General features: G+C 36.6%; 5 protein-coding genes and 1 long non-coding RNA gene across 12 annotated transcripts; 3 read left to right on the top strand and 3 right to left on the bottom strand.

Annotated features, from left to right (window-relative positions):
- Window positions 1-308: 308 nt before the first annotated feature.
- Window positions 309-3,516, top strand: LOC143358995 (WD repeat-containing protein 43). Its single transcript, XM_076796576.1, has 7 exons — window positions 309-529; window positions 946-1,440; window positions 1,517-1,958; window positions 2,048-2,354; window positions 2,517-2,761; window positions 2,848-3,053; window positions 3,207-3,516. Exons 1-6 carry the CDS (start codon window positions 332-334, stop codon window positions 3,039-3,041), a joined length of 1,881 nt encoding a protein of 626 aa, XP_076652691.1. The 5' UTR covers window positions 309-331; the 3' UTR covers window positions 3,042-3,053; window positions 3,207-3,516.
- Window positions 3,517-3,591: 75 nt separating this feature from the next.
- Betaggt-ii (geranylgeranyl transferase type-2 subunit beta) lies at window positions 3,592-6,067 on the top strand. Of its 2 annotated transcripts, XM_076796590.1 has the most exons (7): window positions 3,592-3,744; window positions 4,071-4,175; window positions 4,354-4,710; window positions 5,002-5,146; window positions 5,233-5,408; window positions 5,479-5,657; window positions 5,821-6,067. In XM_076796590.1, the coding sequence occupies exons 1-7, from the start codon at window positions 3,742-3,744 to the stop codon at window positions 5,903-5,905; spliced, it is 1,050 nt and encodes a 349-aa protein (XP_076652705.1). In that variant the 5' UTR covers window positions 3,592-3,741; the 3' UTR covers window positions 5,906-6,067. The 2 variants fall into 2 exon arrangements, with proteins under 2 accessions (XP_076652705.1, XP_076652706.1); XM_076796591.1 differs by having other exon boundaries at window positions 3,593-3,744; window positions 5,479-6,067.
- LOC143359000 (protein-lysine N-methyltransferase EEF2KMT) lies at window positions 6,019-7,915 on the bottom strand. Its single transcript, XM_076796589.1, has 6 exons — window positions 7,740-7,915; window positions 7,304-7,654; window positions 7,097-7,237; window positions 6,835-7,026; window positions 6,250-6,751; window positions 6,019-6,169 (listed from the first exon to the last, which is right to left on the bottom strand). The coding sequence occupies exons 2-6, from the start codon at window positions 7,496-7,498 to the stop codon at window positions 6,063-6,065; spliced, it is 1,137 nt and encodes a 378-aa protein (XP_076652704.1). The 5' UTR covers window positions 7,499-7,654; window positions 7,740-7,915; the 3' UTR covers window positions 6,019-6,062.
- Window positions 7,916-10,763: 2,848 nt separating this feature from the next.
- Window positions 10,764-21,280, top strand: LOC143359007 (uncharacterized). 2 transcript variants are annotated; one of them, XR_013083051.1, is made up of 5 exons: window positions 10,764-10,966; window positions 15,914-16,079; window positions 16,215-16,474; window positions 16,599-16,980; window positions 18,060-21,280. XR_013083051.1 is itself a non-coding variant. In XM_076796602.1 (4 exons), the coding sequence occupies exons 2-4, from the start codon at window positions 15,915-15,917 to the stop codon at window positions 16,696-16,698; spliced, it is 525 nt and encodes a 174-aa protein (XP_076652717.1). In that variant the 5' UTR covers window positions 10,764-10,966; window position 15,914; the 3' UTR covers window positions 16,699-21,280. The 2 variants fall into 2 exon arrangements, 1 of the variants encoding a protein (XP_076652717.1); XM_076796602.1 differs by having other exon boundaries at window positions 16,599-21,280.
- Window positions 11,394-14,345, bottom strand: LOC143358844 (uncharacterized). The gene is made up of 3 exons (XR_013083017.1): window positions 13,950-14,345; window positions 12,579-12,858; window positions 11,394-11,794 (listed from the first exon to the last, which is right to left on the bottom strand). It is a non-coding gene; the product is annotated as an uncharacterized LOC143358844 (long non-coding RNA).
- A 1,705-nt stretch (window positions 21,281-22,985) lies between the features above and the next one.
- Window positions 22,986-27,142, bottom strand: Phf5a (PHD finger protein 5a). 5 transcript variants are annotated; one of them, XM_076796580.1, is made up of 5 exons: window positions 26,868-27,138; window positions 26,347-26,386; window positions 25,207-26,261; window positions 23,526-23,716; window positions 22,986-23,145 (listed from the first exon to the last, which is right to left on the bottom strand). In XM_076796580.1, exons 3-5 carry the CDS (start codon window positions 25,769-25,771, stop codon window positions 23,056-23,058), a joined length of 846 nt encoding a protein of 281 aa, XP_076652695.1. In that variant the 5' UTR covers window positions 25,772-26,261; window positions 26,347-26,386; window positions 26,868-27,138; the 3' UTR covers window positions 22,986-23,055. The 5 variants fall into 5 exon arrangements, with proteins under 5 accessions (XP_076652695.1, XP_076652696.1, XP_076652692.1 ...); XM_076796581.1 differs by lacking the exons at window positions 25,207-26,261; window positions 26,347-26,386 and having other exon boundaries at window positions 26,868-27,104; XM_076796577.1 differs by lacking the exons at window positions 22,986-23,145; window positions 23,526-23,716 and having other exon boundaries at window positions 24,063-26,261; window positions 26,868-27,142.
- Between the last annotated feature and the right edge of the window lie 58 nt (window positions 27,143-27,200).

Genomic DNA, 27,200 nt, shown 5'->3' with positions numbered 1-27,200 from the left:
ATCTGATCCAGGCTAAAGTTGAGTCTTGGGGCAGCACTATACCCGAGGCGCAAAAATCCCGGGCGTGTGCGCTCTCGTATCTTCTTTACATTATTTTCGTATTTTCTTTAAATTATTTAATTTTGATAAAGATTGATTCTTGGTGTATTATTTAATCAATAATATGTCTTTATTATCAGTGACTCGCATCGAATATTTTGATAAATCTAGAACATAATTTCATAAAGATCGAATACGATTGTGCAAGCCACGTGACTTTGAATTTGAATTGAAGTTGTACACTCTAGTAATTACAAATAGTTGATAACTTCACAGTGGTCACAGTTCAAGCATGGCGGTCGCCGTTAATTGTTCCGCTTTTTCTCCCGACGGTGAATACTTCGCTAATTGCGGAAACGATGGAAAGTTAAAAATATGGGACACCTCCACCAATCGTTTAAAACAGGAATACATTTCTAATTTTCACCTGTCCTCTCCCTGTTGTGTTTTGACCTGGCTTTATGTCAACTCTTCGTCAACAAATGCCACGGTGAGCCATGTGCTTTTTTATTTCGCCTTCAATTAAAGGTATCAGTTCATTATCTTTTTCATTCGCGTTCAATACCGGCGTACATCTGGTAAAAATCCTTACTATGTCGATTACAGTGATCCGTGTGTTCTTTTCCGTTTATTAGTTCAAAGTTCTTTATAAATAGAATCGTAGGTTATTTCGCCAATGCGGTTCATAATATATCGTAAATATCGAAAAAAGTAAAATTTGAAATCATATTCTCGTAAACAGATTTGAAAGATTGTTAACATATCTATTATATGCAATATTTCCGATTATTGTTACAGTTGCAATTACTTTGAAATAAAGCTCGTTCATTGTAGAAGTTCAGTAGGTTCACTATTTTATTTCCGTATATTTCTATTCAAATAAAACTTCCATTTGGTAATTTCCAGCCTTCGCCATGGAAGAAGCGCAGAAAGAAGTCAATTTCAGAGGAATCAGCTCCCAAGGGCATTGTTGCCATGGGATCGACAAATGGAAAAATTACTCTTTATGATACCGCCACATCGTTAGTCACTAATCAATTGGAAGGTCACAATGGTGCAGTTACAGCTGTGACCTGGTCCGAGAATGTTGGTTTGTTTAGCGCTGCAGACGACCATCATATTATTCATTGGAACCTTAAAGAAAATGGAGTGAAATGCAAATGGAAATCTGGAAAGGGAAAGACAACGTCCCTGGCAGCCTCAGAGGATGGAAAAAGCTTATTATCGGGAGAAAGAGTTGTTAAATGGTGGGATCTATCTACGAAACAGTTAGTCAAAACGTTTACAGGTCATGCTAATCAAGTGACTTGTCTTTCTACTGTAAAAATACCATCTGGAAGTAACTACGTAGTTAGCGGTGCTAGTGGCGACGGTTGCCTCAGCGTTTGGGCTTTGGACGAGGTAAAATATGCGTTTTTTATTTACCAATTCGCTGAAACGATTTCAATAAATACTATAAATCAAATGATACTTACAGAACAAAACTGATAGAACAGCTGTGGCGAGTTTAGCTCTGCAAGACGACGCAGTAAGTGTTTCGGTAAACGTGTCCAAGGAGTCTCAGGTGGTTGTGCTGGTAGTAACTAGGTCAGGTCAAGCACATTTGTTTCAATGTCAGCAAAACGGTCGTGCAAAGCCTCTGAAGCCTAGCTTGAGTATTGCAGTAGCTTCCGACATAAGTCAGAAGGATAGTATCCAACAAATTCCTATCTTAGATGCGAAATTAACAGAAGACCAGAAACTACTCTTAGCGTACGGTGCATATCTTAATCCCACGTTCGAAAGGGTGGTCCCAGATTTCTCTGAAAAAGTACAATGCTTGGTGCGCTCTGAGAATAGAAAGACTAAAGAGAAAAAGGAAGAGATTTCCAAAGTGAAGGCTACTATAATTGAGGATAACGTAGAATATCTTGCACCAGGTGAATATCTATCTCTTTTGGCAACATTTGAAGTTGTTTTTTTCTTCTGGTGTAATAATAGATTGTGTCGCGCAATTTTTCATATACAGGATTAATAGAGACCGCTCCAAAAAGAAATAGAAGCAACTCTGGATCACAGTTGTTGTTGAAAGACAGATTGGAAAACCTAAGTCTGAATGCTGAAGCCAGTCCTGTAGGGAAGAGTACTAGTTCAGGTAGTAATAGGGCACAACTTTTGCTTCAAGGCTTGAATAGTAAAGATAAGACAATTTTGAACAACGTATTCGTTACAAGAAACGAATCTATCATTAGGAACACTATAGCCAAACTACCGGTACAGGCAATTGGACCACTAATTAAAGAACTGACCATCTTGATCCAGGGTAAAACATTCGCGTAAGATTCCCAAACGTTAATTAGTTCTTTTTATTACCATTAACTAATTCTTCTTGTCTAATTTTATATACACAAATTTATATATACAATGTTATATGCATTGCAAAAATCAATTAATTTTGCAAACGTTTATTTATTTTTGTTTTTATTGGTCTATTATAGAAGTAAAATGGCTGTGAGGTGGTTGGAAGCATTATTGGTAGCACATGCAGGCCATTTATTATCGCAAGCAGACCTCATGCAATCGTTTGGCCCAATTTTGAGCTTAATCGATGCCAAACTGGCTCTCTTGTCAGAAATTTCAAAGCTAAAGGGTCGTGTTTCCCTTATCACTGGCCAAATTTCACAAACAGTCGAAGAACAACATAAAGAAGTTTCAGCAAATTGTTTTGTCTACCAAGATTCAGGTTTGTAAAAAAAAGATTCTACCCTAAAATGAAGTTTCGAAATCTAATACTCATGATTCCTAAAACATTTCATTAAACGCTAATAGATTCCTCGGAAGAAGACGGTGGAATTGAGGATGAGGATTTAGAAAGCGAATCCGATGAAAATTGGGAGGAAATGTCGAATCAGGACGATCAGGATGAACAAGATGAACAAAATGACCAAGATATAAGAAGCACAAACTCTGATGAAGAAGATGAAAACGAAAACCAGAACGATAACAAGTCTATATCCAGCTAAATATTAATTTAGGTACAACTTTTATATTGAACGATTTAAGTGTATCAAATTCTATTAGAATAAATGGATTATTAATTAATAAAAAGCTTATGATTGCATTATTTTAGTGTGAAACGTTTTAATAATCCAATTATTGAAATATGTTTTTTTTTCATTTTTTTCCAGCAAATATTCAAGTTTCTGGATGTAATGAATGTGGAAAAGAAGTGAAGAACACGAAATGTTAAATAAATGAAGTTTTTCTACACCAATTAATTAGTTTTATTATCATTGCGTTTATGTATGTAGATTCATTCAGATTTTAATTCCATATTAGAATCGCGACGGAGCGGTAAAATTTTTATTTACGAGTGAAATGGTTTTATTAAAAACTCGGCCGAAGATATAAACGGAGACAATAAAATGTTTATAGTTTGTATCATTTTACCGCTTATTGTATTATTTTGGAACTATTAAAAAAATATTAAGAAGTACATACTTACGCATCATTCTTAAACGCTTGCGCCTTCTGCCACCTGTCACAAGGGGTGTTAACCTAGGACATGATTAAAGTTTTAAGGTTAGATAAGCATTGATCATTTATATGTTGCTTGAAAATTTATGTAGAAAACTCGAGGAGTGTAAACAATTTTGCAAATTTTTTAAATGTATCTGGATTGGTAAAACATAGTGACCTGGCATTTTTTAAAATCTTTATAATATGGTAAGTAAAAGAACGATTTAAGAACAACTAAATACATATGTGGTATAGGTTATTATTTAGCATAGGTTATAAATCCGTTTTTTTAACGTAGCGGAAATATTAAAACTTCTTAGTTTGCAGAACTCATTTTTAAAAATATATTGCCATTACATTAATTACAATTCGAATAACCAACGTAATGTACTGACTTGATTCGAAATATGAACGTTAGTTTAACAGGATGGTTAACACTTTGCGATTTTAATATAATAGTATATTTCATCGCAAGTATTAAAACGATCTACAGCGTTACTGAAATTCAAGCATGCGTGTAATTTATTTTCTAGCCAATGTTAAAACATGACATTGAACTTCCATCGCCAGTTCCTGATTTGCTATTGGAAAAACACGCAAATTTTTTACTTTCGTATGGCAGAGACAAAGATGAATATGTAAGTAGTTTTTATAATTATTCTACTAATTGTACGCGATGTGGAACACAAATAAATTATAACTTACATAGTTTAAATGTTTCAAAATGATAGTCGAGTTGGTATTTTAGTTTTACTAATTACATGGTACGTGTAAACAATTTTACAGTAGTTATACAAAAATATGTAATTGTTCCAGATGTATTGCATAACAGAACACATTCGAATGTCTGGCATGTACTGGGGTCTAACGGCTTTGGATCTTATGGGTAAACTGGAGCAAATCAATCGGAACGAGGTTTTAGAATTCATAGCTCAATGTCAGGCAGAAAGCGGAGGCATAGCAGCAAGTTTGCAACACGATCCACACATTCTCCACACTTTAAGCGCAATACAAATACTATGCATCTACGATGCCCTTGATGTTATTGATGTGGAGAAAGTTGTGAAATATGTAAAAGAGAGGCAACAACCGGATGGAAGTTTCACAGGTGATATCTGGGGTGATGTCGATATCAGATTTTCTTTTTGTGCTGTAGCAACTTTGGCGCTTCTGGTTAGTATTATGATAATTATAAAAGCTCGCTTAACAGTACTGTGCTCGAATGATACCAGACTAACATCAACGCGTTTACATTATTGTATGTAGTTTAAATGTGAATGCGTCCAGCTATCTGTAACAACACAGCATCGATATTCCTCTTTTTTCCTTTTCCCTCCTTTCAATAGGAATGAATACATTGACGTTGGTCTGGTGTCATTCATGCGCGGTACTGTTAAATGAGCGACAGTGTTTCATCTCATTATATAAACGAAAATGAGATGAAGCGGAAGAATATTATTCCAGAACCAATTGGATGCTATCGATGTTAATAAGGCTGTTGAATACGTGATGAAATCTATGAACTTTGATGGGGGTTTTGGCTCGAAGCCTGGAGGTGAAAGTCATGCTGGCATGATTTACTGTAGTGTCGGTCTACTGTCAATAACTGGTAATTCATCTCATAGCCTGTTCCCAACATTTCTTTATTTTTAAAACAATTTTATGTCTACTATACTATCGGGGAAACTTTTCCAGGTTGCCTTAATTTAGTAGATGCAGATCAATTAAGTTGGTGGCTATGTGAAAGACAGCTTCCTTCTGGAGGATTAAATGGTAGACCAGAAAAATTACCTGACGTTTGTTATTCTTGGTGGGTTCTATCTTCACTCACAATTCTTGGACGTCTTCATTGGGTCAATAAGGAACAATTGGTACGAGCACTCTCGAAACATGAAAACCTGCAAGTAGATTTGTTATTAATTGTTTAATGTTGGTTTACAGGTGAAGTTTATACTAGCATGTCAAGACACAGAATCAGGAGGTTTTAGCGATCGTCCTGGAGACGTAGCCGATCCTTTCCACACCTTGTTCGGATTAACTGCGCTCTCTCTTCTAAACGCTGATTATCCACTGAAAAGGATCAATCCAACCTTCTGTATGCCAGAATATGTTATACAAAGGTTACAGCTGAAACCTTCCAGGCTAGACCAAAGCGATTGATATTTAATTCCAAATAACGAAATTTTTACGAATTAATAAGAAACGCGAGAATACAACGTAAATCTTTTGCACGAATTATTTCCACTTCTTCATTTAAACACTCGAAATTCTTCGTTTCTACAGTGTATACCGAATGTATTATAATATATTACTGAAAAAAAAGAATATGTGCTCAATGCAAGTTACTGCAAAACAAGATTACAATTAAATGGGATAAGCACGACACTACTGATAGGATGTTAGTATAAAGCATATATGTTCAATGAAATGATCCGCAGAATGATAAAATAATTACTTCTTGTATCCTTATTAAGTAACTATTATTATTTATTGTATTATGGTAATATATTACATCGTAATTGTTGTTACCGCTTCTGATAAATTCTTAGTATTTTAACAGGTGCGTCCGTTGCTTGTATGAGTATCGTTTGTTTCGGTGTATTGCATTCTTCGTATGAGAGACCATGGATTTCTAAAGAGAAAAGACAGAAACGTTAATGTTGCGATGTATTGTCATAATATCTCTAGTTCTCATTGGACGAAATGAAGTACCTAGGGTACGCAAAAACTGTGAAAATGTGTCCGCATTACGAATTGTTCCTGCAATAATGGCATATCTATTGTTAAAGGATAGAAAAGCCTTTAATGCCAACACTAATGCATTAAAAGAATACGGTTCATATAAAATGTCAGCTCCAATTATTACATCTGGTACAATCCTGTGTTCATCCAAATATTCTTTTATATCTTCCCAATTTAATTCCATTACTTCTACATCTGAATTATTGTATTCTGTTCGGAATCTTAATCTATCCTTTTCCGAGGACCATTTAAGGTCTGCAGCCTCTCGGTCATTTAACAAATTAAGCTTCACATTTTCACAGACCATTTCCAAAACTGATTTGTGGCAATCTGTGAAAATATATCTGTTTGGAGAACATTTTTTAATAATATGTAGCCCCGTCAGTCCAACTCCACAACCAAGTTCTAAAATAACTTTGTCGTGAAATTCAAGTTTGTTTTTCACACACCATTTACTTAGTTCGAGTGCTCCCTACGAATAGTAAATATTATTACAATGAATACTGCAATTTTGTAACGAGAAAGGAATGATTTTGCTTTATAGCAATAAGGTACCTGCCAACAGCATAATCCTGTTGTACCTTCTGATATAATATTTGTACTCTCTTGTACAGTTATATGATCAGATACATCGTCGCATTTTAATAAAAAGTGTCGATAATGAATTAATTCGTTTGGCGAAGTAGATATTAAATCGCAATACGCAGTATATAAGTTATCGTGAACTCTACCACCTTCTTGTTCAATCTAATTGAAGAACAGTAACAATAAAACATTACATGAGTGAACAGTTTTTACATAATTCATCATTTTGTACCTTGTTCATAAGTAATTTTAGGAATGCTCGTTGGTACGAACGTTTTATAGGGTATCTTTTTATTAAATCATTGTTTATTGTCTTGCTCAAAATTTCCTTCTGTTTTCTACTAATAGGAAAAGGGTCATTTTGTTGAGGATCCTAAAATTGGTTCATACATGAATAATAAAACAATTTATTTGAAATAATAAATGGGAATTTACATACAAATATGTCAATTTTGTTTAGTGGCGTACAGCAGAGAAATTTGATCATTACAGCGGTTATATAAAATAAACTCTTGTCGTTTTTTTTTTTTGAACAGTCTTTATTAGATAAATTGTCATTCGCTAAATCTGTCGAATCGGTAAAATCAAATGTATCAGACGAATCCTCATCCATTTTATTAAAATATTCGTACATACAAGTCCTCTTTGATCAAAGCCACGTTTGCAGATGTTATGCACGTAATCCAAATACGTCATGGTACAATATACCGGGTGGACTAAAATTGATGTTATTTGAACAAATAAAATGTAAGTACTATGTACTTAAACTTGATCATAGATCATGTGAATGCTGTAATACATTTTTTAGTTTAAATAATATTATTAGGTGCATTTTTAAAAACCTTCTGTGATATTACTATATATTTGTAGCCCACCCTATATTCACAATGCGGTTTTAATTCAGTAAACAGGAATTCTTTGAATACGCAAGATTTTGATGATTCTATGCTGTGCACTTATAAATGTTAATAAGATCTATATAGACTTGCTGTAATTAACATGCTCTTTTACAAAAATTAATAATGAAAGAACATGACCATTGATGACACAGCGGATTCTTATAGAGAAGGAACTTTAGTATTTTTCTAACATAACCTGATATAACCTCAACTTCCATGTTCAAGTGCGCATGCGTACAACATGAATATAGGCACAGCCTGCTCTACTCTATACCTGGTCCGTGTCCAAAGAGGATGTAGGTTCTGATCCAGGCTAAAGATGATGTAGGTTCTGATCCAGGCTAAAGATGATGTAGGGTCTGATCCAGGCTAAAAATTAGGCTAGGTGGCAGCACTGTATCAAGAACACTCTTCTTCTCTGATAAGATGTAATGTCTGTAGGCAGAGAGGATATCCTCTCTGCTGCCAGGGGTCTGTGTGGTATCAGAGAGGAAATTTCCTCATATTTTTAGATTTTACAGGAGGTATGCTCACTCAATTACTATTTTATGTTGAATTATTTCTCTCTAGTTCCTCTCGCTTATAATTAAATATGCACTGTATCATATAATTCCCCATATTACAGTCTTGTTATGTATTCCGTCTTACAAAGATTAATTGCAAAGTAGCAATATTCATCAAAATACGACATTAAAATTACTGAAAGATTTGATTCAGAATTAATATGAAACAATAACTTGTCAATATTTCTAATTATTTCAAGCTGTTAAATAAATATTTTGCAGTATTTTCTAATGAAAACATCTAATTTAATATTTCCAGAACTTGTCGTTATATTCCCAAAGGAATGTGAATCAAGTGCAAAAGTCGGATAGAACGGCGAAAGGTTATTGCACAAGATTATTGCGCGTTAAAGCTCAAGATTAATTACGAAATTAATTACCATCGTTTAGCGCGTCTCGTTAAGCTCCACTGAGGACCGCCAACCTTGCGGAGAAGGTCTCATCGATATTTTATCAATACCATAACACCTATACGCAAAGCCATCTAAAAATAATTCGTCTGAGCACTCGTAGCAATCTAAACTCTCTCTGCGTCTCTCTCAGATATCAAACATGCTCAGTTTATCCGGATTATAATCTTTCCATTGCTATTCTTCCTAGGAAAATAACGACAGATGCTCAACAAACGTTCGCATCTACTTCTACCTTCTGATTTCAAACGGTTACCTTATGTTCTTACAATGATCACACAGTTGCAATTCTTTCGAATCATTTGCTACACTGCGGAATACTACAAACAAAAATACAGAATAGTATAAACAAACAACAGAATTAATAATTAAAAAATCATCCATTTAAGCCTGGGATACCATTTATTGAAGAGTTTACATCATCTTGATCAATTCTACTTCTCTTGTAAATTTCAAGGTTAGGATTATGTTCAATTAACCTAACAATAAATGCAGAACTGTTGCGTAAACAACAGTTAATATTACCGCTGGAAGCCTCCTTTATGGAGTAAGGTTTATGGGATCAATAGGGAAGATTGTTATTATTTAGTATAAAGATTGTCTTTTAACCTTTCTTGGGATTCTGCAATAAAGATATTGTTTTTGTTAATATTATCGTTTTATAAGCAGAGGGAGCATATATTAATGAGAACACAGACAAAACATTGAATCCCACCGGTGTAAGAGTGGGAGTGCTATCTTGTGAGGGTGAGGCAGAGGTACCGATTAACATATTGGGCGAGACTTGAAAGTATGACCTTTCAGCTTGTGTTACTCGGCTATCGAGCTGCGCGCACACGGAAAATCCAAAACGCTGTGTACACAAGCTACACGTGGGTGGTAATTAACGATGTAATTTTAAATAGGTCCCAGTGTTATTTTTCACTTGCAGACTTGTTTAAAGCGCGATAAAGCAAGATGCGATGGTTCGAAGAATAAAAAAGAAAACAGCTTGTCAGCATTGTAGAGATTTTTGAAGTTAGCGGGTTGAAATCAGAAAAATCATTTCCCGAGCTCGATTTTTTAGAATTTTTTGAATTCGTTACATTCAGAAGATTTCAATCCTTGAAACTATGGTGACGTGTATTACAAAAAAAAGATTAGCTAGAGATTGTTGATTTCCTTTTTTTAAGTTCGTTACGATAGATTTCAATCTTTAAAGTGCATGGGGTCATGAACAAAAATTTTCCGAATTCTATAGAGGTGTATTAAAAATATTCGTGTTTTTCAGATCGAGTTTCTGGAGTAAGAACATTTGCAAACAAAATACCAGATTGCTTACAAATATGGATACATGGTTGTGCAATAATGTTGCGACGTTACGAACGTAGAAGAAAGTCTTGCGATAACACATTTCACAGATATGACATTTTACAGATATTATATAAAACGGGAACTTTCCAGGAGAAATCCGCGTTTGCTTCCAGATCAGATTCCCGGTGCAAGTGCACCGAATAAGAGAGAATACAGTTTAAGAAGAATCCCGTTATCCAATTATCCAATCCTATTACCTTCTGTACAAAGTTGCAATTGGTCGAACTATGCAAACTTAAAATTTTCATCTCATTTTTTGGCCATTTAAAATCACGTTATCGAGGTCTACTGAAACCGGAAGCTTCGCTCTTTGAAACGAGCCTGGGTACATCATTCTATTATGCTTTTTCGCAAAGTTGCAATAGGTTGAATTTTTCGAAACCGAAACATTCGTCTTTATTTTTTTTTTTCGACTGTTTATTAGTACAAAAAAATTGTAAAATACAATATTATCAAGGGTTATCCAAGCTAGAGGCTTTACCCTTTAAAATGAGGCCAGGCGCGTAGTTTTATGATTTTTTTTTAATGAAGTTATAGAACGTCGAGCGTGCCCAATTTCGGAAACTCATCGCCGGAGAATCATCCCTTAATTTTACGTCTGTCCGGGGTCCACGTGAGGCGTCAGTGTAATCGTACCTTTACGGAGAACCGAGTGGGTGGCTGAAGGGGTGGTTTTATCGATCAGGATAGGAACCTGCGGAGGCTCAGTGTTCGCGGAACCACCACCCCGTCGAAGCGATCTCACCGTGCGGAATTTCTCTCGTCGAGACAGCTCGATGTTCTCGTGAAAACCGATTTTCCCGATTTTCCCTCAGTTCGTTTTCGTGGTGACACTACCCTAATTCCACGGAGGATCTCCGACAACCCCCACAGCAAAGTAAGTTAACCCCGAACTACTTTCAACAATTTCTATTGACAATCTTTAAAACCATTAGAACCTTAAGTAATTAAAAATGAAAGCTTTAGAGCCTTCAAAAATAGTAATTCATTAATTAATCTCGACGTTGTCCGTTGGGGTGGTTCGTTAACAACAACGTTAATGTGTAGTTAAGAACGCATAGTGACGCCGGATTGGACGACATTTTATGGGGTAACAGGGTGCGCTATGAGGAAAAACATTTTCTTGCTGAAAACTGTTAGTTGAAAAACTGCAGTGAAATATTTTAATAATCGTCTTTGTAACATTTCATTTGTTTATTATATACCGAAAGAAGAAGACATTCTTTTGTTGTATAAACTTTCATTGTATTATTTTATCGCGTGAATTGTTTTATTTCGTTGTGCAGATTGTTATTACAGATTATTTCATTTTGTTGTGTAAATTTTTGTATAAGTTGTTCTATTTTGTTGTATAAATTATCGCATGCATTATTGTCTAGATTGATATATGAATTGCTTTATCTTCTGTGTTGAAATGGATTTAAGTTCATTAGGATTTTGTCTTGTCCTTTACGGTACAGATGTTAACAGTCATCGCGAGTTCTCGGAGGCACTCAACGACCTAAAGTGACCCATTTATCGATCCCCGAAATGTTAACGAATCGTTTCTGGATTTGTTTCTACTTTTCATTGCGCTCGTGAAAGTATGCAATTCTAACAAGCTGCGTTCGAGGTTTTCGTTCCATGGGAAGCAAAATAAAATGTTTGTTTAACTATACAACGAGGGATGAAAGTGGCACTCGACGCGTCCAATGGCGTGCTTGACCTGACAAACATGTTTATCCCTTTTTTTAAATAAACTTTGCAACGTTGTTTCATCAATAACTTCAGAGCTTATAAAATTTCAAAATCATTCTTAGAAGAGAAAATAATTAAAGAATTTCTGGAAGCTCAGAAAAACGGAGTGGAGGAAGGGTGGTGAATTTATTTTGGAACAAAACTGTTTTCAAAGTGTTATAAAATATTAAAATTAATTAAAAGCAAAACAATTATGTTTTGTTAAACTAATATTTACAGGAAGGGAGTGCAAACGAACATTGTTTTGGGAGTGGGTTGTAACCTTATAAATTTGCAAAATGCCAACCATCTATATTGAAACACAAATATTTTGTCGATAATAAAAAGTTTTATAAAATGTTCGATTTAACGAAAAGGAAAACAATTTTATTTTGTTAAATTAGAAGGTATGGGAAGGGTAGCAGAAGTTGAAAATTGTTTTTGATCACGACTTGTACCACGGCTTTACATAGCCTTGTAAAGAATTTTGAAATTGATTGGAATAATTTTGGGTTTGTTAAGTTAATATAACGTAATTTTCAAGTAGGATGAGATTAAAAAGAGAGCGATTGCATTGAATTGAAAATTGAGAAAATGTGGAAACAATAGAGGGTGACAAATTTATTTTATGGACAAATACCACTAAAAAATTTTGTGAATTAGTTAGAACTTTTTCGGCTGATTGAATTAAAATTTAAGGGTAATTTTGTTTATGGACAGGAAAGTGTGTTAGGATTGTAGGCCAAACAGGGAAAGCAAAGGGGTGCACTGACCTCGATAGCTGGTTCATGGAAGGTGGTCATGTTTTTGGGACAGAGCCAGACAAAGTCGCGACTGTATTTAGCAGGACCGATACCCTTGAGTCAACGTACGAGGAATTTCTCGTCGAGGATAGATCCATAAATCAAACGGGCTCCACGTTTATGAGGATTCCGGCCTTTTGCCGCGATCGATAATTAGGTCTCCGTGATTCGAAGTTGACAGGAGTCGAGCTGAATACTTTATCATTTGCGAAACACTCCCATGATGCAAGGAAACCACCAAACCATCAACCTAAAAACAGTAAAATCCAAAACAATCCCCGTCATCAAAAATCAAAAGATATTGATATCAAACGACTCTTAAATTTGAATTGAACATAAATTTTCATTTAATCTTCTCTTGCCAGAAAACGACAATTGTAAACAGATTTTATAATATTTTGTTAAAAAGTGTAAGTGGAGAGTCACATTTTTTAAAAGTTAAAAGGATCCCTTTTTGTGGTTTATTTTATTGAAATTAGAATGAAGGAATCGTTTCTTATTAATTAATCGTTGTTTATTAATATTTATATGTGTCTTGTACGTTCCGAAATTTGTGGATACCATAATGAATAATGTATAATTGTAGTACACAAGAGGTACTTGTTGTAGTATATTTTATTATACATTGTTTTACTAGTATTTCATTAAATACCGTTCTATTACGCAGTATTTGATCGTACGTTTTTTTAAACATTAGGTGACTACGAAAAGTCTTATTAATTATTGTAAAGTACTTATTCAGACTAAACGATGTTAAAACACAGTGTCTGAGGTTATGGCAATATTTCACCGGTTCCACCGAACACTCCTGTACAATGGTATGTTCCGTCGCAGGGTGAACCACCTTGGTGTCGTGCCACCCTCCATGAAACCGACTCGCATGTAGCATGCAAAGTCACATATTAACATAAATACTTGCCGAGCCATTTTCTTTTATCGCATACACCGCGACTATTATTGTTTTTTCGATCACGCAGGTGGTAAACTGAAAAAAAATATCAGTGTTGTTGACCCTCGACGCCAACTTATCAATCATCTTCCAAAAATCTTGATGCTTTTAATTCTCCATTTTCCTCAAGAAAACACTTACCCACATTTCCATTAATTTTAATTTACTGGCTGGTAAAGTGAATTAATGACCATCCGTCAAATATTTACTGAAAACAACTGGTCAACTAGACTTCCATTCAGACTGAAGTCCAGAAAAATCCAAAATACATAGACTCATCATCATTAACTGCTGGTAAAGCAGGTCTCTAATTTCCATTAAAAATTAAACCAGAATCTAGTTTGTATATTTAGCGGATTTTTTTAGGGTAGTAAGAGAAAAGTGGGTAATACGTGCACTGGGTGGAACCGAGAGCTATAGAAAGCAGACGAGTCGACTATTTTCGCATAACGCAGGCCATAGTGATCGAACGGTCGTTTCTTTGGTTGTTTTCTGGCTGGCGAGAATTCCGGCGGGCGGTTGGCAGACGTCCAACGTCGGGAAAGCTGTACTGGTTGCACTTTCGCGTATCTATAGCCGTTCCTCTCTCCCCGGTGCACATGCAGTCGCAGCCATGACACTAGGAATCAGGCCACTGTCCTAGTTTACGCCTTTCCGAGCAATAAAGGTTACCCCTTTGCAGTGCACGTAACCTACTCGTTGCAAGTTTGTACGAGCTCCGCCGTTGAAATCGAGACGCCAATGCGTTTCACATAGGCGTGCAACGGTGCTGTGACGGTTGCCGATCTTTGGGGGCTGCCGTTTCAAATGGTTGCCGCGCTGTCGGTAAAGCAGATTTGCTGCTCGATGATCACACTCGGATATCTTCGAAACGGTTGACAACAATAAAAAAGGTTCCGGATTAAAGTTGAAGGGTTTCAGGGGCTTGGTTACCCAATGTAAACATGTTTTTCCGACGTCGATGCAAAGAGGATATATCAGCGTCATTAGCGTTTTTTAAAATTGAGTCATTTTATGCCTTGTAAACGCATGGGTTTCCTCTAGAAGCAGTTTAGTACTTTCTTGTAGAAAATCGCAAACTGTATCGATCAGGGTATTCGAAAATAACTCGATTTGAAAAGGTACTGCTGACCCTGATATACTTTCTATGCAACCATGTAATAAAAATTTACTCGTATTAGGTAATTCCGAAAGATTTTTCAGTATCGTTAACGATTTCGAAGATATTTGAGTGGGTCGATTTGAACCGCCCATATAATGATTTAATGAGAATTCTATGCAACTATGCATTGTATCTTAAATTAGTTAATTGACGCAAGAATGGTTGACAATAGAATGCGAGCAGGAATAAGGGAGGGACGTAGAATATTTGGCTGCATAATAAATTGCATTTGGCATTCGAATGCAGTTGAATAGCCTGCTTTTACAACGAGGTTATGCAAGATACGTTGCACCGAGTGTCATTCATCTTTCGGCCTTCGTGGGCGTTCACGTTCGTGTTCGAAATGCGAGGGTGGGTTGCGGGGGTGGTCAACACTTAGGTCATAAAAACTCAAATTTATACAAGTAATTTCACGTCTATTCAGATACTTATAAACAAAGAAAAATGCATTTACGCGTGAACTGTATTTTATAAAATTCAAAAAATTATTTGATACCGTTTCAACAAAGGTAACGGTGTCATATATTATTTTATGCATTGGTGTTTGAGTTTTTATGCGGTCGTTAGCAAAGAAAATCAAACAGGAGGTCAAAAGCAACTCGACCATAATTTTCTACCAATGTTGCTGTACTCCGTGCAAACTCGGCTGTTCGATAACCGAGGTGCAACGGCCATCGGCCCCCAAGAGTGAATCTAGGCCACCAGCACCAGTATTTCTACCCCCTCAACATCGCCGTTAATATCATTACTATCGCTACAACCATCATTAAACATTCAACATTAGCATGATTAATAAGTAATTAAAGGAGTATATAAATAATAATCTATTTTATACCATATATTTTTCTTTACCTTTTTTTCAAAACGTTGCCAAACATTCCATTTTCAACGGTGACAGTCCTCACAAGTCCCAACATCTGTCGGTAAAACAGAGCACCATCTCTCGGGTCTGAAATTTCTTCTTTAGGAATTTTTAACTATTAAACAGAAAATTTTGGAACTTTTACCATATTTAGTTCATATCTTGAGGAGTGTGTACAATTTTTTTTTTAGTTAAAATAATCCACGTTTTCGTAAGACAATAATGATTTTCCATATCATGGTTCCGGACCATTAGTTTGAAAAAGGCACACTTTAGGAATTTTGCGCAACCAGACGGTTGAATAATGTTTCTGTGGTTTTGTTTCTCTGTAGGATGATCACGGCGTTGCCAGTGCCCTCGGTGAAAGTCTTCCACAAAACCTACTACCAAGAAAAGGGGTCCAGAGTAACGAGTAGTCAACCTGGGAGTCCCCTAACCGAAAGCGAGGCAGTTCTCGCGTTAGACAAAGAACCACCGGAATACTATTTTTGTGGCAAAGTGAGACACAATTTCATTCGCACGTTGAGCTGATTGCAAAGTCTTTGAAATTCTGTAAAGACATCTGGATCAGTAAAACGGCCAACAAAATGACCACCTTTATCGAATTCGGCATTAATATTAATCAATTTACAGGTAAACTCCCTGCACGTAGTAGTCGGCTCCCTGCTCCTAGGCGCCGTGGTCCTAGTAGTGGGCCTGGTGCAGCTGGCACCAGGCGCAGAGGCAGCGCAAAACTCCACATCCCTAATCGTAGCAGGCTGCATTTTACTTTCAGTAGGTGTGTTCCTAGCTACAGTTAGAGCCTTGTGCATCAAGAGACAAAAGTCTGGCCACAAGGACGAGACCCACCAACGAAGCGTGACCAGTATAGACATGCTGCTAGCACAGCACAGGTGAGCTAGGTCAAGATCTTTCCACTCGGTGCCAAATATCTTGAAAACTACAAACGATACAAAGAAACGTGTTCAGCTCTTCAGAATCTAGAAGCGAGTAGTATCGAAGTACTTTCCGTTACAGAGACTTCACCGTGCTGACGCCGGACGAGCTCGAGGACCTTGTCGGTCGGCCGACTTCTGCTCTGGAGAACAAGATCCGTAAGCAAGGCCACAACACCTAGGTGTTGTCGGCCTCGAAGAAGGCCCAACCATCATCGCCGCCGTGCTCGAATACACCGTCATCGTCGACGTCGCCAGGGACTAGCTCATCCATCCTCTACACGCATCGTTACGACTCTCGTGAACACAGTCTGGTTTAAGGGCCGGTGTGTGTGTGTCAGCCTCGTTTCTTAGGGACTACTTCAGCCGCAACCGTCGCCGCAACCGCCGCCGCCGCCATCGCGCACGAGCAGCAGTTTTCATACTTTAACGATTGCACCGCTGCCTTTAGCTTGACGCAAAACGTATGTATCTGCGAAGGGCGAATATCGTTGGGAGACGATCGCTCTTCCGTCGGATACACGTGAACGACAGCAGCTGATCTTACGTTCGGGAGTTTCTAGTGGGGGAAAAAACACCGGCTAGGAAAAACCCAGTGAACGCGTACAGCAAAAAGTAAAAGGGACCTAATTACCGATTAAATCCGCTGCCTTTCTTTCATCAACGTCCCCCGGACCTTTGTTTGGGACGCCGTAATCTCTTGCCGCTCTGGCTCGTAGGATTTGAAGTCTAGAGTCCCTAGATACAGGCTGTCTCAGATTTCATTGTAATCACCCGAACGTTTGCCTTATTTATTGCTGTATGAAATAACTCCTCGGGACAAAGTTGTGCTGTTTTAAGAGTCGCCTGTAACGTCATGGAAACTTCATTACTGAGGATCGTTTGTTAACGAAACTTCAAGGTCGTCGATGTTTTTTCGAACGGAATCGTACATCCTCGGCTCGATATTCTTGTAGAGCATAAGAAGATGAATCCAATGACGTATACAACTATATTGTCATGATTATTTCACCTCGAAATACTTTGCGTCTGAAAGATAAGGGTATTCAATGCTTTCGAACATTTTCAGGCGTTTCCAGACCGTCCTTGTAGAACGTAAAAAGTCGAATCCAATGACCTATATATGTTGCGATCATCTAACCAGAAGATAGTTGTGTCTGGAAGATTATTTATACTTTCAGGCACAAATATCTCAGATTCAAATGATCGGAACTATACGATCATGGATCTCATTGGACTCGTCTTTCTAAGCTGTATAAGAATGTCGAAGAAAACATCTGGGATTCCGTGTGATAAAAATCTCGACGACCTTGGAATCGCGTAGAAGAACGATCTTGAGAGAAATTCGTCGTTACATGTACTTCTCGAGACGGTGTGACTTTGTCCGGGAAAGTTTTCTCGTGCAAGGATAAGCAGGACAGATATTTAGCTGAGACACCCTGTACACGAGCAACTTTTAGTGCACGATCATTGCACGAGAAACAGCGGAGTTAGTTACAAACGTGAAAATCATTTTCTTCAGCTTAGCCTCTGCACTATCTAGGCGAAGATATATAAAGAACAAAAAGATCATTTGCGAAGAGAACAGGAGAGAAGATAGAAAGAGACATTCCTTCGTAGAGAATCATCATTGGAGGCTGATGGCCATTGAAAGTTTTCGACCGTTTTCGACATCGTCACCTACTTACCGAGAGACCAAAAAGCTCAATTTCGTTCCGAGACTTAATTGTGTTCAGATCGTCGAGATACTAAAGGGGGGTCAACAACAAAAAAAAAAAAAGAATAAATATGTATCATAAAACGTTTTTTGTACGAGAGAAAATGTTAGATTAACCGCTTAATTACTTCGTCGCTTGGTTTGGGTGGGTAGCGTAAAACACTTCCGGTGTCGATAATTATCGTGAGCGGCCTTGTCACAGTCGAGATCATGGTTACCCGAGGAGAAATAGTTAATTAAAATACGTCTAAGTCAACACTCCGACAGCGCATCACGTGTATGCACATATCTTTGGACAGTAAAGTAGCTGTAAAGAGATCAAAAGCATCTTCGACGCGATTCAAACCAAACTCGAAAAGTCTTTCACCAAGTTCACGACGGAACACGATTTTATACAGGGTGAGTCACCGTCATGCCTGGTGATTCTACGCGAAAAAAGAAAGAAAACACGTCGAAAACGAAGAGTAACATTTTTCTGAGACAACACCCCGTTTTTTTGGAGAAAATTGCATCTGAAAGTTTAACGTAGAATTCCCGGTTACATCCTGTACGCGATGGATTAGGGTCATCCCGGTTACGTCTCGATGATTCGTTGACCTTGACATTTGATGTTGGAGACGCAGCGATTCAATTGTTAGGTCCTGTCGTAAACAACCTAGAGAAAGAGATCTCATTAGTACTATCCTAATTTTGTTCAACCTATTTTTCAAGTATGGGAGAGTTAGGTACTCCCGTAGGCTTTAAATGATTTCTTGTAATTTATTTATTTGGTTTTAATTGTCGCGACTGGTGCCTTTGGTATTTTTGCAAAACTTTGCCTCTCTGGGCTAAATCTGCCACTGGAGCCATATATTTTCAACTGATACATTTGATAAGTTTCTACGGAAATAATACTAAACCACGCGTAGCTCTTGTGGCTCAGTACCTTTTCTGTAGAGAATCATGTCGTCGGCGACATATCTCAAGGTCATTGTAATCAAAGAAGCGTGATCCACGCGATTAGTCGTCACCTGCGAGACATTTTGCGTTCTCTCTCGTGTGTCGTTTTTCGAAAGTCTTTGCTACCCCAACAGGGGAAGACTATAATAGATTGCAAGGACACCTAAGTCGAATTCCTGCGGATTGCAAACGTCTTGGCTAGTCTCCCTCTATCGTAGAGACGGGTGTACTCGCGGACAACCTGGAAGAACGGACAGAGAACGAAATAGAGATTAAAATATCATCCCCATACGACAACGATCAAGAAAAATGAATACATACCGAGTCAATTATGGCTCATACCGAACGTTCTTTTGTTATACGTACTATAGACGTAGTTTCTACATGTTATTACGACGATATTTCTAATAATAATAGAGCGAGAAAAAGAGAACGTGCTGCAAAACGCAATCGATTACGGTCGACTTTTCGAACGTGTTCCGGGCACCTCACGCATCTTGTAGCATAAACTCACTGTCACTCCATTTTTAGGGTACGACCCTCCGGTCGAAGGGCGAAGGTTCAAATACGCACAGTTTGTGTAAGCTTAAGACAGTTGACGCGATCTTCGCGATCAACGATCGTGTCGAGTCGTAAACATTTTTCGAGAAATCCGAGATGCAATCGAGTTTCGAATTTTGTCGGGTTAGGCATTCTTTTTTTTTTCTACGAAAATTTCTTCTGAGTTCGACGTTCGTTCAGAGATTACTCTTCATCGTACGATGCGTTGTTTTATGGTAAATTATACGAGCTCGAACATGGTATCGTACTGTTGAAATGGAATTGTGGTCGCAGGACAAGTTGTAATTTCTGTCGAGGGTTCTGAAACATACGTGGGAACGATTACTATAGTAAAATATATGCTTCAAATAATGAAACATAAATCCATGTTTAGGTTTAGGTGGTAATAGTTGGTGGCCAGGAGCGGAACGACAGCACAGATTACCGAGTAAATCATAACGTTAATCGTTAAACGATCTTTTGTATTGTTTCGTCATTTCATTTAAAAATGAATATCGAATTTTTCGGCGTCAGAGAGAATTCAAAATGATCCTCTTGTTCATTGACTCGATGGTTTTAGTCATTTATTCGAGTTTAATGGTAGATACTCTAATGTATCGAATTTTTCATTGTGTTCGAAATCGAATTCGAATTCGAAAATACAGTATGGATGATGATCATGGTCAATAAAAAGTGTGAATCGAGAGAATATTTCATTGCAAACGTCGCTAAGGAAGGAAAAGAACATTTAAAAAGTTCCAATTCGTAATTAGGACGAATTTCTACGTCGTTAACACCCTTTAATTAATTCGAACACTTTCAAATTCTAAGGAAACAAAATCTCTACCTATAATACAGATTCATTTCCTTGGTAAATAAAAATATTTGAAAATGAAGAAGATACTTAAAAATCAAAAGGTACTTCTATCTCGAAATTCAAAAGATCAGAAAATATTTCTCTATTAAAAAATGATAGTTTTCACCGAAAATCGTTTTCAACGTTCGTCCCAGCAAAAAGGTAGAGATTTTGCGTACAAACCGAAATTGTAGAATAAAATTTATCCACATAAAAAAAGTTCTCGCACAAAGAAAGAGTTCCCGAGAAAATCAATTTCGAACGTTTTATCGTTGGATTGAATATAATTGAAATAATTTAAAACAACAACAACAATTTTTCAAATTGCTTTTCTCGAGGACGGAGTCTTAAATGAACAAAACTTTTCTTCGCTTGTATGATAAAGATAGCTGTTAAATACCGTTAGACTGATGTTATTATCGTGTAATGTTAAGGCTACCGTACTATAGTGATTCAAAGATTGTCGAAACACGGAATAATTCAGTCTGGGCATAGAATTACCCGAAGAGTTCATATTTTACTGATATATAATATTAACAATTCATTCGAATCCACTGGGTAGGAAGTATAAATCCGGCCAAACGATCGTCATTAGCAGATTTTTACTGATTTTCCTCATCGACGGCTAGTGATAAGAGTATCCAGTCGCTTCTGAAGACACTTTCAAGCCGGTTCAAACCTGTACAGACGAAATAAATCGAGAAACAAGATATCACATTTGTACTTGTTTAATGTTTTATTTAATTTATTCACGTTAACAACAATCACTTTTCGACTATTTCATAAGGAAGGAGTCCAAGAGTAATACTTACTGTTCTCCATAAAAATAATATTTTCCAATGCGACAACCGATTAAAAATATTGTTTCTTCTGGTCGATGGCAGTTTAAAAGGCAACGCGTTGGCAGTGGCCTAAATAAAATTGTCTATGATAGTCTGTGTCCCAAAAAAAAAAAAAACGAGACTCGATACACGATTGGTCGCAGCACTGGAACCATTTAAACTGCAATAACATTCTAAAATTAATCGAAACAATCGATTATCACAAACATGTGCAACTCACTGTCTCGTTAAGAATAAATTATATCATTCTGCGGACTATGAGGACTCGCTTAGGCTACTCGGCTGCCTGTAAGAGACAAGAAAATAATTGTTTGAAATTTCAAATTTTTTCCTTTTACATTTCGTGGCACTGAACTCTACAGAGTGATTTTTCATCTTGTAAATTTAAACGAAAAGAAACATATCTGTCGCGAACGCGACTCGTAGTTTAACTGTTCCTTTATTGGCCTTAGTGTACATATAGAAGACATTCGTTTATGATCGCTTCTTTTGTACGTACGGAGAAGTTTGCGAACGAGACTATAGTTACGACAGCGTAAAGTATGTTTTTAGGTAAGCAAATGATTATTTTCAAAACCGATAGAGTTTGTAAGAAACGAAAACCACGGCGGAAATATTTTTGGGGGAATGTAAAAAGACGACTAAATCCTTCGGTTCGTTTTTGTAATTAATATTGCTCGAAATATTTCGAATATTGTATTTCTCCCCCGTATAGTGATTAACGAGTCTAGACAGCATGCAACAAAGAACGAAGAAATTTCAATTGTTTCAGATTCCGCATGAAAATGTACGTCGAAAAGAAAGAATGAAGTTTTTCGAAACAAGGCTTGGTTCTCGAGAAAATCGGGTTTCAAAATCGGTCGTGGGTCCGTAAGCCACGCCCCACAAATTTTTCAGCTCGATTTTATTGAAAACTGAAGCCCGTGCAAAAAAATTGTATTCCGTATTTTTTTGTTCAGTTTTCCACGAGGAAACGACTGATGTACTTTTTATAGTGTTTGCGCGAAGAACGTATTCTTTGTTGCATGTTTGTGTCCCGGTTAATATTAACTTATTCAACGCACACTATTGTAGTTCTAAGGGTTTTTATAACGGTGCTCCAAAATATCGGAATATTTTCTCCTATTATTATCGCTTCTTAACATTAGACGGGACATTAAGGTACATGTATCTTCGGCTTACACAATAGTACACAGTAATTGTACATAGAGTCCATAATGGGGAAATGCAAGGTAATGCGTAGGTGGTGTGAAATAAAGATGATTATCACTGTTAACGTTACCGTTAATACTCACATTAGCTAATTATATATTAATCAGTCTTTCAACGAGAAGAAAATATGAAGATTCGAAGAAATCTTAATTTTAAGTATAGCGATTGTTTGATACAGCTGTGTATCAGTGCACGCAATTACAAAAGTAAGATAAGTTTAAATCAACTATTGTGTACAAGAACGTTTCAGTAACATTGTTTTTATCGAAAAAATATAATAAAATCGCTAGATACGCGTTTAGAGAACTTTCTAATCGATATTTACTTCTCTAGCCACATCATAGACGAATGAGAACACCTCGATTATAGAAAACACGATTTATTCGCAGCTCATAGAAAATCGTATTGTACAGATGACAAACTCTACCGGCTCTTATCTTCTTTTGAACCCATATTTCTTTCGCTCGTAAAACAGATCCGTCTTCGAACTTCCAAGATTCACGATTTTCGGACAACCGTCTCTCTGGAAACAAATAATTTTTGTTTTTAGTGTGAAAATCCATTTTTACATCATTATTTTCGTGGTAGATCCCGATCATTCAAATTTCATTTCCCGCGCTTGCAATCATTTGGGAAAATAGAAACTGCTTTTACTGGCAGTTGGTAAAGCAGATTCTAGCAGTATCGACCAGAGAAAAGAAAGCCTAATATTTACCACGAAGATCATACATATATTATAATTGATTGAAATTTATGTTCAAATTTCGTATACAGTAAATTCTGAATCATTTTTTGTAAGAAGCGTGTAGAAATATCTTTTACAAAAAATAAAAATTTCTATTATTATAGAAGAAACGAAGTATAATGAAATTGTTATATATATATTTTTGTTGGGGAACTCACATCTTTTTCTTGAATGGTGCACTCTTTGCAATAATATGCATCGGAAACGCCGGGTCCACCGCAAATAACGCATCGGCCCTGATAAGATCCGTAATTGCATTCGTCACAGATCCTAACAAGAGTACATGGTCGCACGTACGAATCGCATATCACACATTTACCGTCGCATTTCTCACATAATCTTCCAATAGCTGAAATTAACAATTTCAAACTTGTGAAATAATATCGTTTACATTTATTCCTTATTTTATGTACAGTGATGTCCGGATCTATGGCCACGAGTCATATTCAAATCAACGCGGTGTCAAATTACATACATATCGAAGCATGAAATATAAGTATAATTCTTTTATATTTATCATATATTGTTATAAGTTGGTCTTAGTCGGATTGCTAAGATTCACACAATTGAAATGATACCAAACACGCCTGTATTTGTATTAGCTGATGCTTGTATTTGCTAATGAATACAAATTCATTTTAGTTAAACGAATAATATGTAAAGGAACAAGTGAAAGATTTGCAAAGAATGCATAGTGCATATGCATCTGAAATTTTTAATAATAACTTCAGAATAATAATAATAATTTAAAGGTATTCTGGTAGCACTTATTCTATATGAACACACTTACAACTATATACTACAGTTTAGAGTAAAAGTAAAATAATAATGGTAATAATAATAGTAATAAGAAAGAAAATTATTATGATAATAATAATAACAATAAAAATATTAAATTGAACACAATTTAAATAAATTAAATTAATATTAACTATTTATGATATTTGTCGTTATAATAATCTATTAAAATCTTTGTATGAAATCGAACATATTCAGGCTCACAGCTAGCCCATCTTTCTAAATTATGAAACACCTTCTCTGTTTCTTCTTCCTCTATAATGCATAAGGATTTTACGTCCTCCATGCCTTCTGCTGATTCTATATCGCTCTGTACGATGGACTCTTCTTCTTCACACTCCTTCATCCATTCTGTTATTTCATCTTCATTCATATTAGGAGATTGACATTTTCGAATCTGCTCGGCAATACTAATATGTTCTGTTTGCGCTGCTATATCTTGAATTAAGATACGTTTTTGCAAAAGTTTCTTCCATGAATTTTTAATATTTTCCGATGTTATATTATTGCTCCATGATTGAGCAATAAAATCAATACAATCTTTGATGTCGTAGTTTACGTAAAATGCTCTCAAGCCGCCAGGATATCGCAAAATTTCTCTCAATAGAGATGCTCTAAACGATCTTTTGCATTTAGTAATTATACCTAGCTCCAACGGTTGTATCAAAGATGTGGTGTTGGGAGGCAAATACATAAATTTAAAATCCTCATCTTCCAGCAGCTCTTTAGGGATGACATGTCCCCTAAAATTGTCTACTAAAAGGAGCACCTTTCCTACACGACGTTCACGTAAATGAAATTCCTTAACGCTATGCTTGAAATAATTAATGTACCAATCGGTAAATATTTCTGCGTTTACCCAAGGACAGCGTTGGTATTTATAAATCACAGGTAAGTCTTGTTTCAGATGTTTGAATGCTCTTGGCTTTGCGTATTTGTGAATAAAAAGTAAAGGCAACTTGTGTGTGCCTGTGGCATTTGTACATAATGCCACGGTTACTATCTCTTTTCTGGTTTTTCTACCTTCTACTGGTTGCTCACCTTTGTGGACCAATGTTCTCCATGGAACAGCTCTCCACAACAAACTTGTTTCATCCATATTATAAATATTGTCTTCCTCAATATTCTCCTCTTCAAGCATCTTGTTAAAATCTTCAATAAATCTGCTTGTTGCCATTTCGTCGGCAGTACCCATCTTGTCTGGCTTACTTAATCGTATTCCGTATCTTGCTTTGAAACGGAAGACCCACCCTGGACTCGCTGTAAAATTGGATGAAGTACCACGTTCTTGTACAAGTGCTTTTGCCTTTTCCTGTATCAATGCGTTTGTTAGTTGCACTCCAGCAGCACTCTTTTCTAGAACCCATTCGTGTAATCGAATCTCCATTTTCTCGTATAACGGTTTTCTTCGCTGCTTGGATTGTGCACGTATGGTACTGTTAAATTGTTTAGGAGATACTGCCTGTTGTTTGTACCTCCTTACAGTTCTTCTACTGATGTTGTACTCAGCAGCCAGACTATCAATACTTGACCCCTCTCCTAATTTTTTAACAAGCTCCACTCGCTTCTCCACAGTCAGTGTGCATCTTCTTCCCGGTGATGCCATACTTGTTTCACTTTAGACACTCTGTTATCACATACAAATGTATAATTCGCAACTCGATTTACACGTAAACTCGGCGGTGTATCGAGCGTCGTTGGTAGGGATGTCAAGGTCTCTGAGTCTGTGCTTTTTACAAAGTCTAAAAATCACAAGTCTGAGGACATGCTTAAATATTGTATAGGCAAGTGGGCAGTGATGTTTTCCAATTGGAATTTTCTGTACTTTGGAGGACAGTGTCCTGTCCAAGGTGAAGACACTCTGTGTCATGGTACAGAGTGTAGATCGTCCAGAGGTACTGTTAGACCCATCCTGAGTAGTAAAAACCATTTTGGACAAATCTGGGTATGTTGAGAAGCAGTTAAACACATTGTGTGCAGGCTGTTTTTGACGATTTGACTGGGAAGATTGTAAGAAATCGCTGTTACTGTTAATATACTGTGAATTTTTGCTTAATCTTTTTTAGCTGTTCACCATGGACCGTCTCCTCAATGACCTGCATCAAAAGATATTATTTTATAATATACTATTGTATGCAAGTAGATATCTGCATTATAATCAACAAAATACAAAAAACGTACTAATACCTGTCCCGCATACAATGTGTCAATATTGCTTTACCTAGAAGAATGAAACACATTTCCTTAAAGGTTTGTTTATAGTATGCGAAAGTAGAAGCAGACATTTTAGTAAAATGTCTATAATAAATGCTAGGTTCTACCCTGGAACCGAAAAACGAGTGTACTATATTTTCATTTATTTACCTAGAATGTAAACGTTATATAGTGAATCTTTACATTTATTTCAGAACTAACAAGAAATTTTTTTTAACTTATTTAGATTCAAATCATTATTTTTTTTTAATGCTTTATTTCGCTATAATATAAACACTTAACCATCGATCCAAATGTTTACAATAATAACAAATAATAAATACAAATAATAACAAGAAATAATTGTGCAACCCGTTTTTAATAGGACGAACCTACCAGTTCTTGGAAATTCACTTTTCCGGAGATATGGCCAGGGTCGGTCTTGAACGGTGGCCATATATCCAGACATCACTGTAAACATCATTGATAACACCTAACCTAAAACTCACCGACACCTGGTTGTTTTCTGCAGAAGATCAAATCTGGATGATGTTTCGCCATATTTTACTATACATATAATCACCTAAATACTAATAAATGCAGTTATTTTTAGACTCACTTTAGGTTCACAAATTCAAGGTAAACAAATACTCCTATCGAAAATTTGAAGCCACACTCAAACAGTTCGCTGCAGTGCCGCCAGACCGGGGAAATTGAGGGGAATACAGTTACCCTCTCTCCGTCATTATCGGATTAATCACGTGACATTGTAACACATGCACGGTAGTGACGAAACGTGTCACGTGACCGGATTATGGCGGAAGCGTGGGGATGCACTGATA

This window comes from Halictus rubicundus, chromosome 11, assembly GCF_050948215.1.
Source record: "Halictus rubicundus isolate RS-2024b chromosome 11, iyHalRubi1_principal, whole genome shotgun sequence".
Lineage (NCBI taxonomy): Eukaryota > Metazoa > Arthropoda > Insecta > Hymenoptera > Halictidae > Halictus > Halictus rubicundus.
This window is presented reverse-complemented; position numbering and strand designations above follow the sequence as displayed.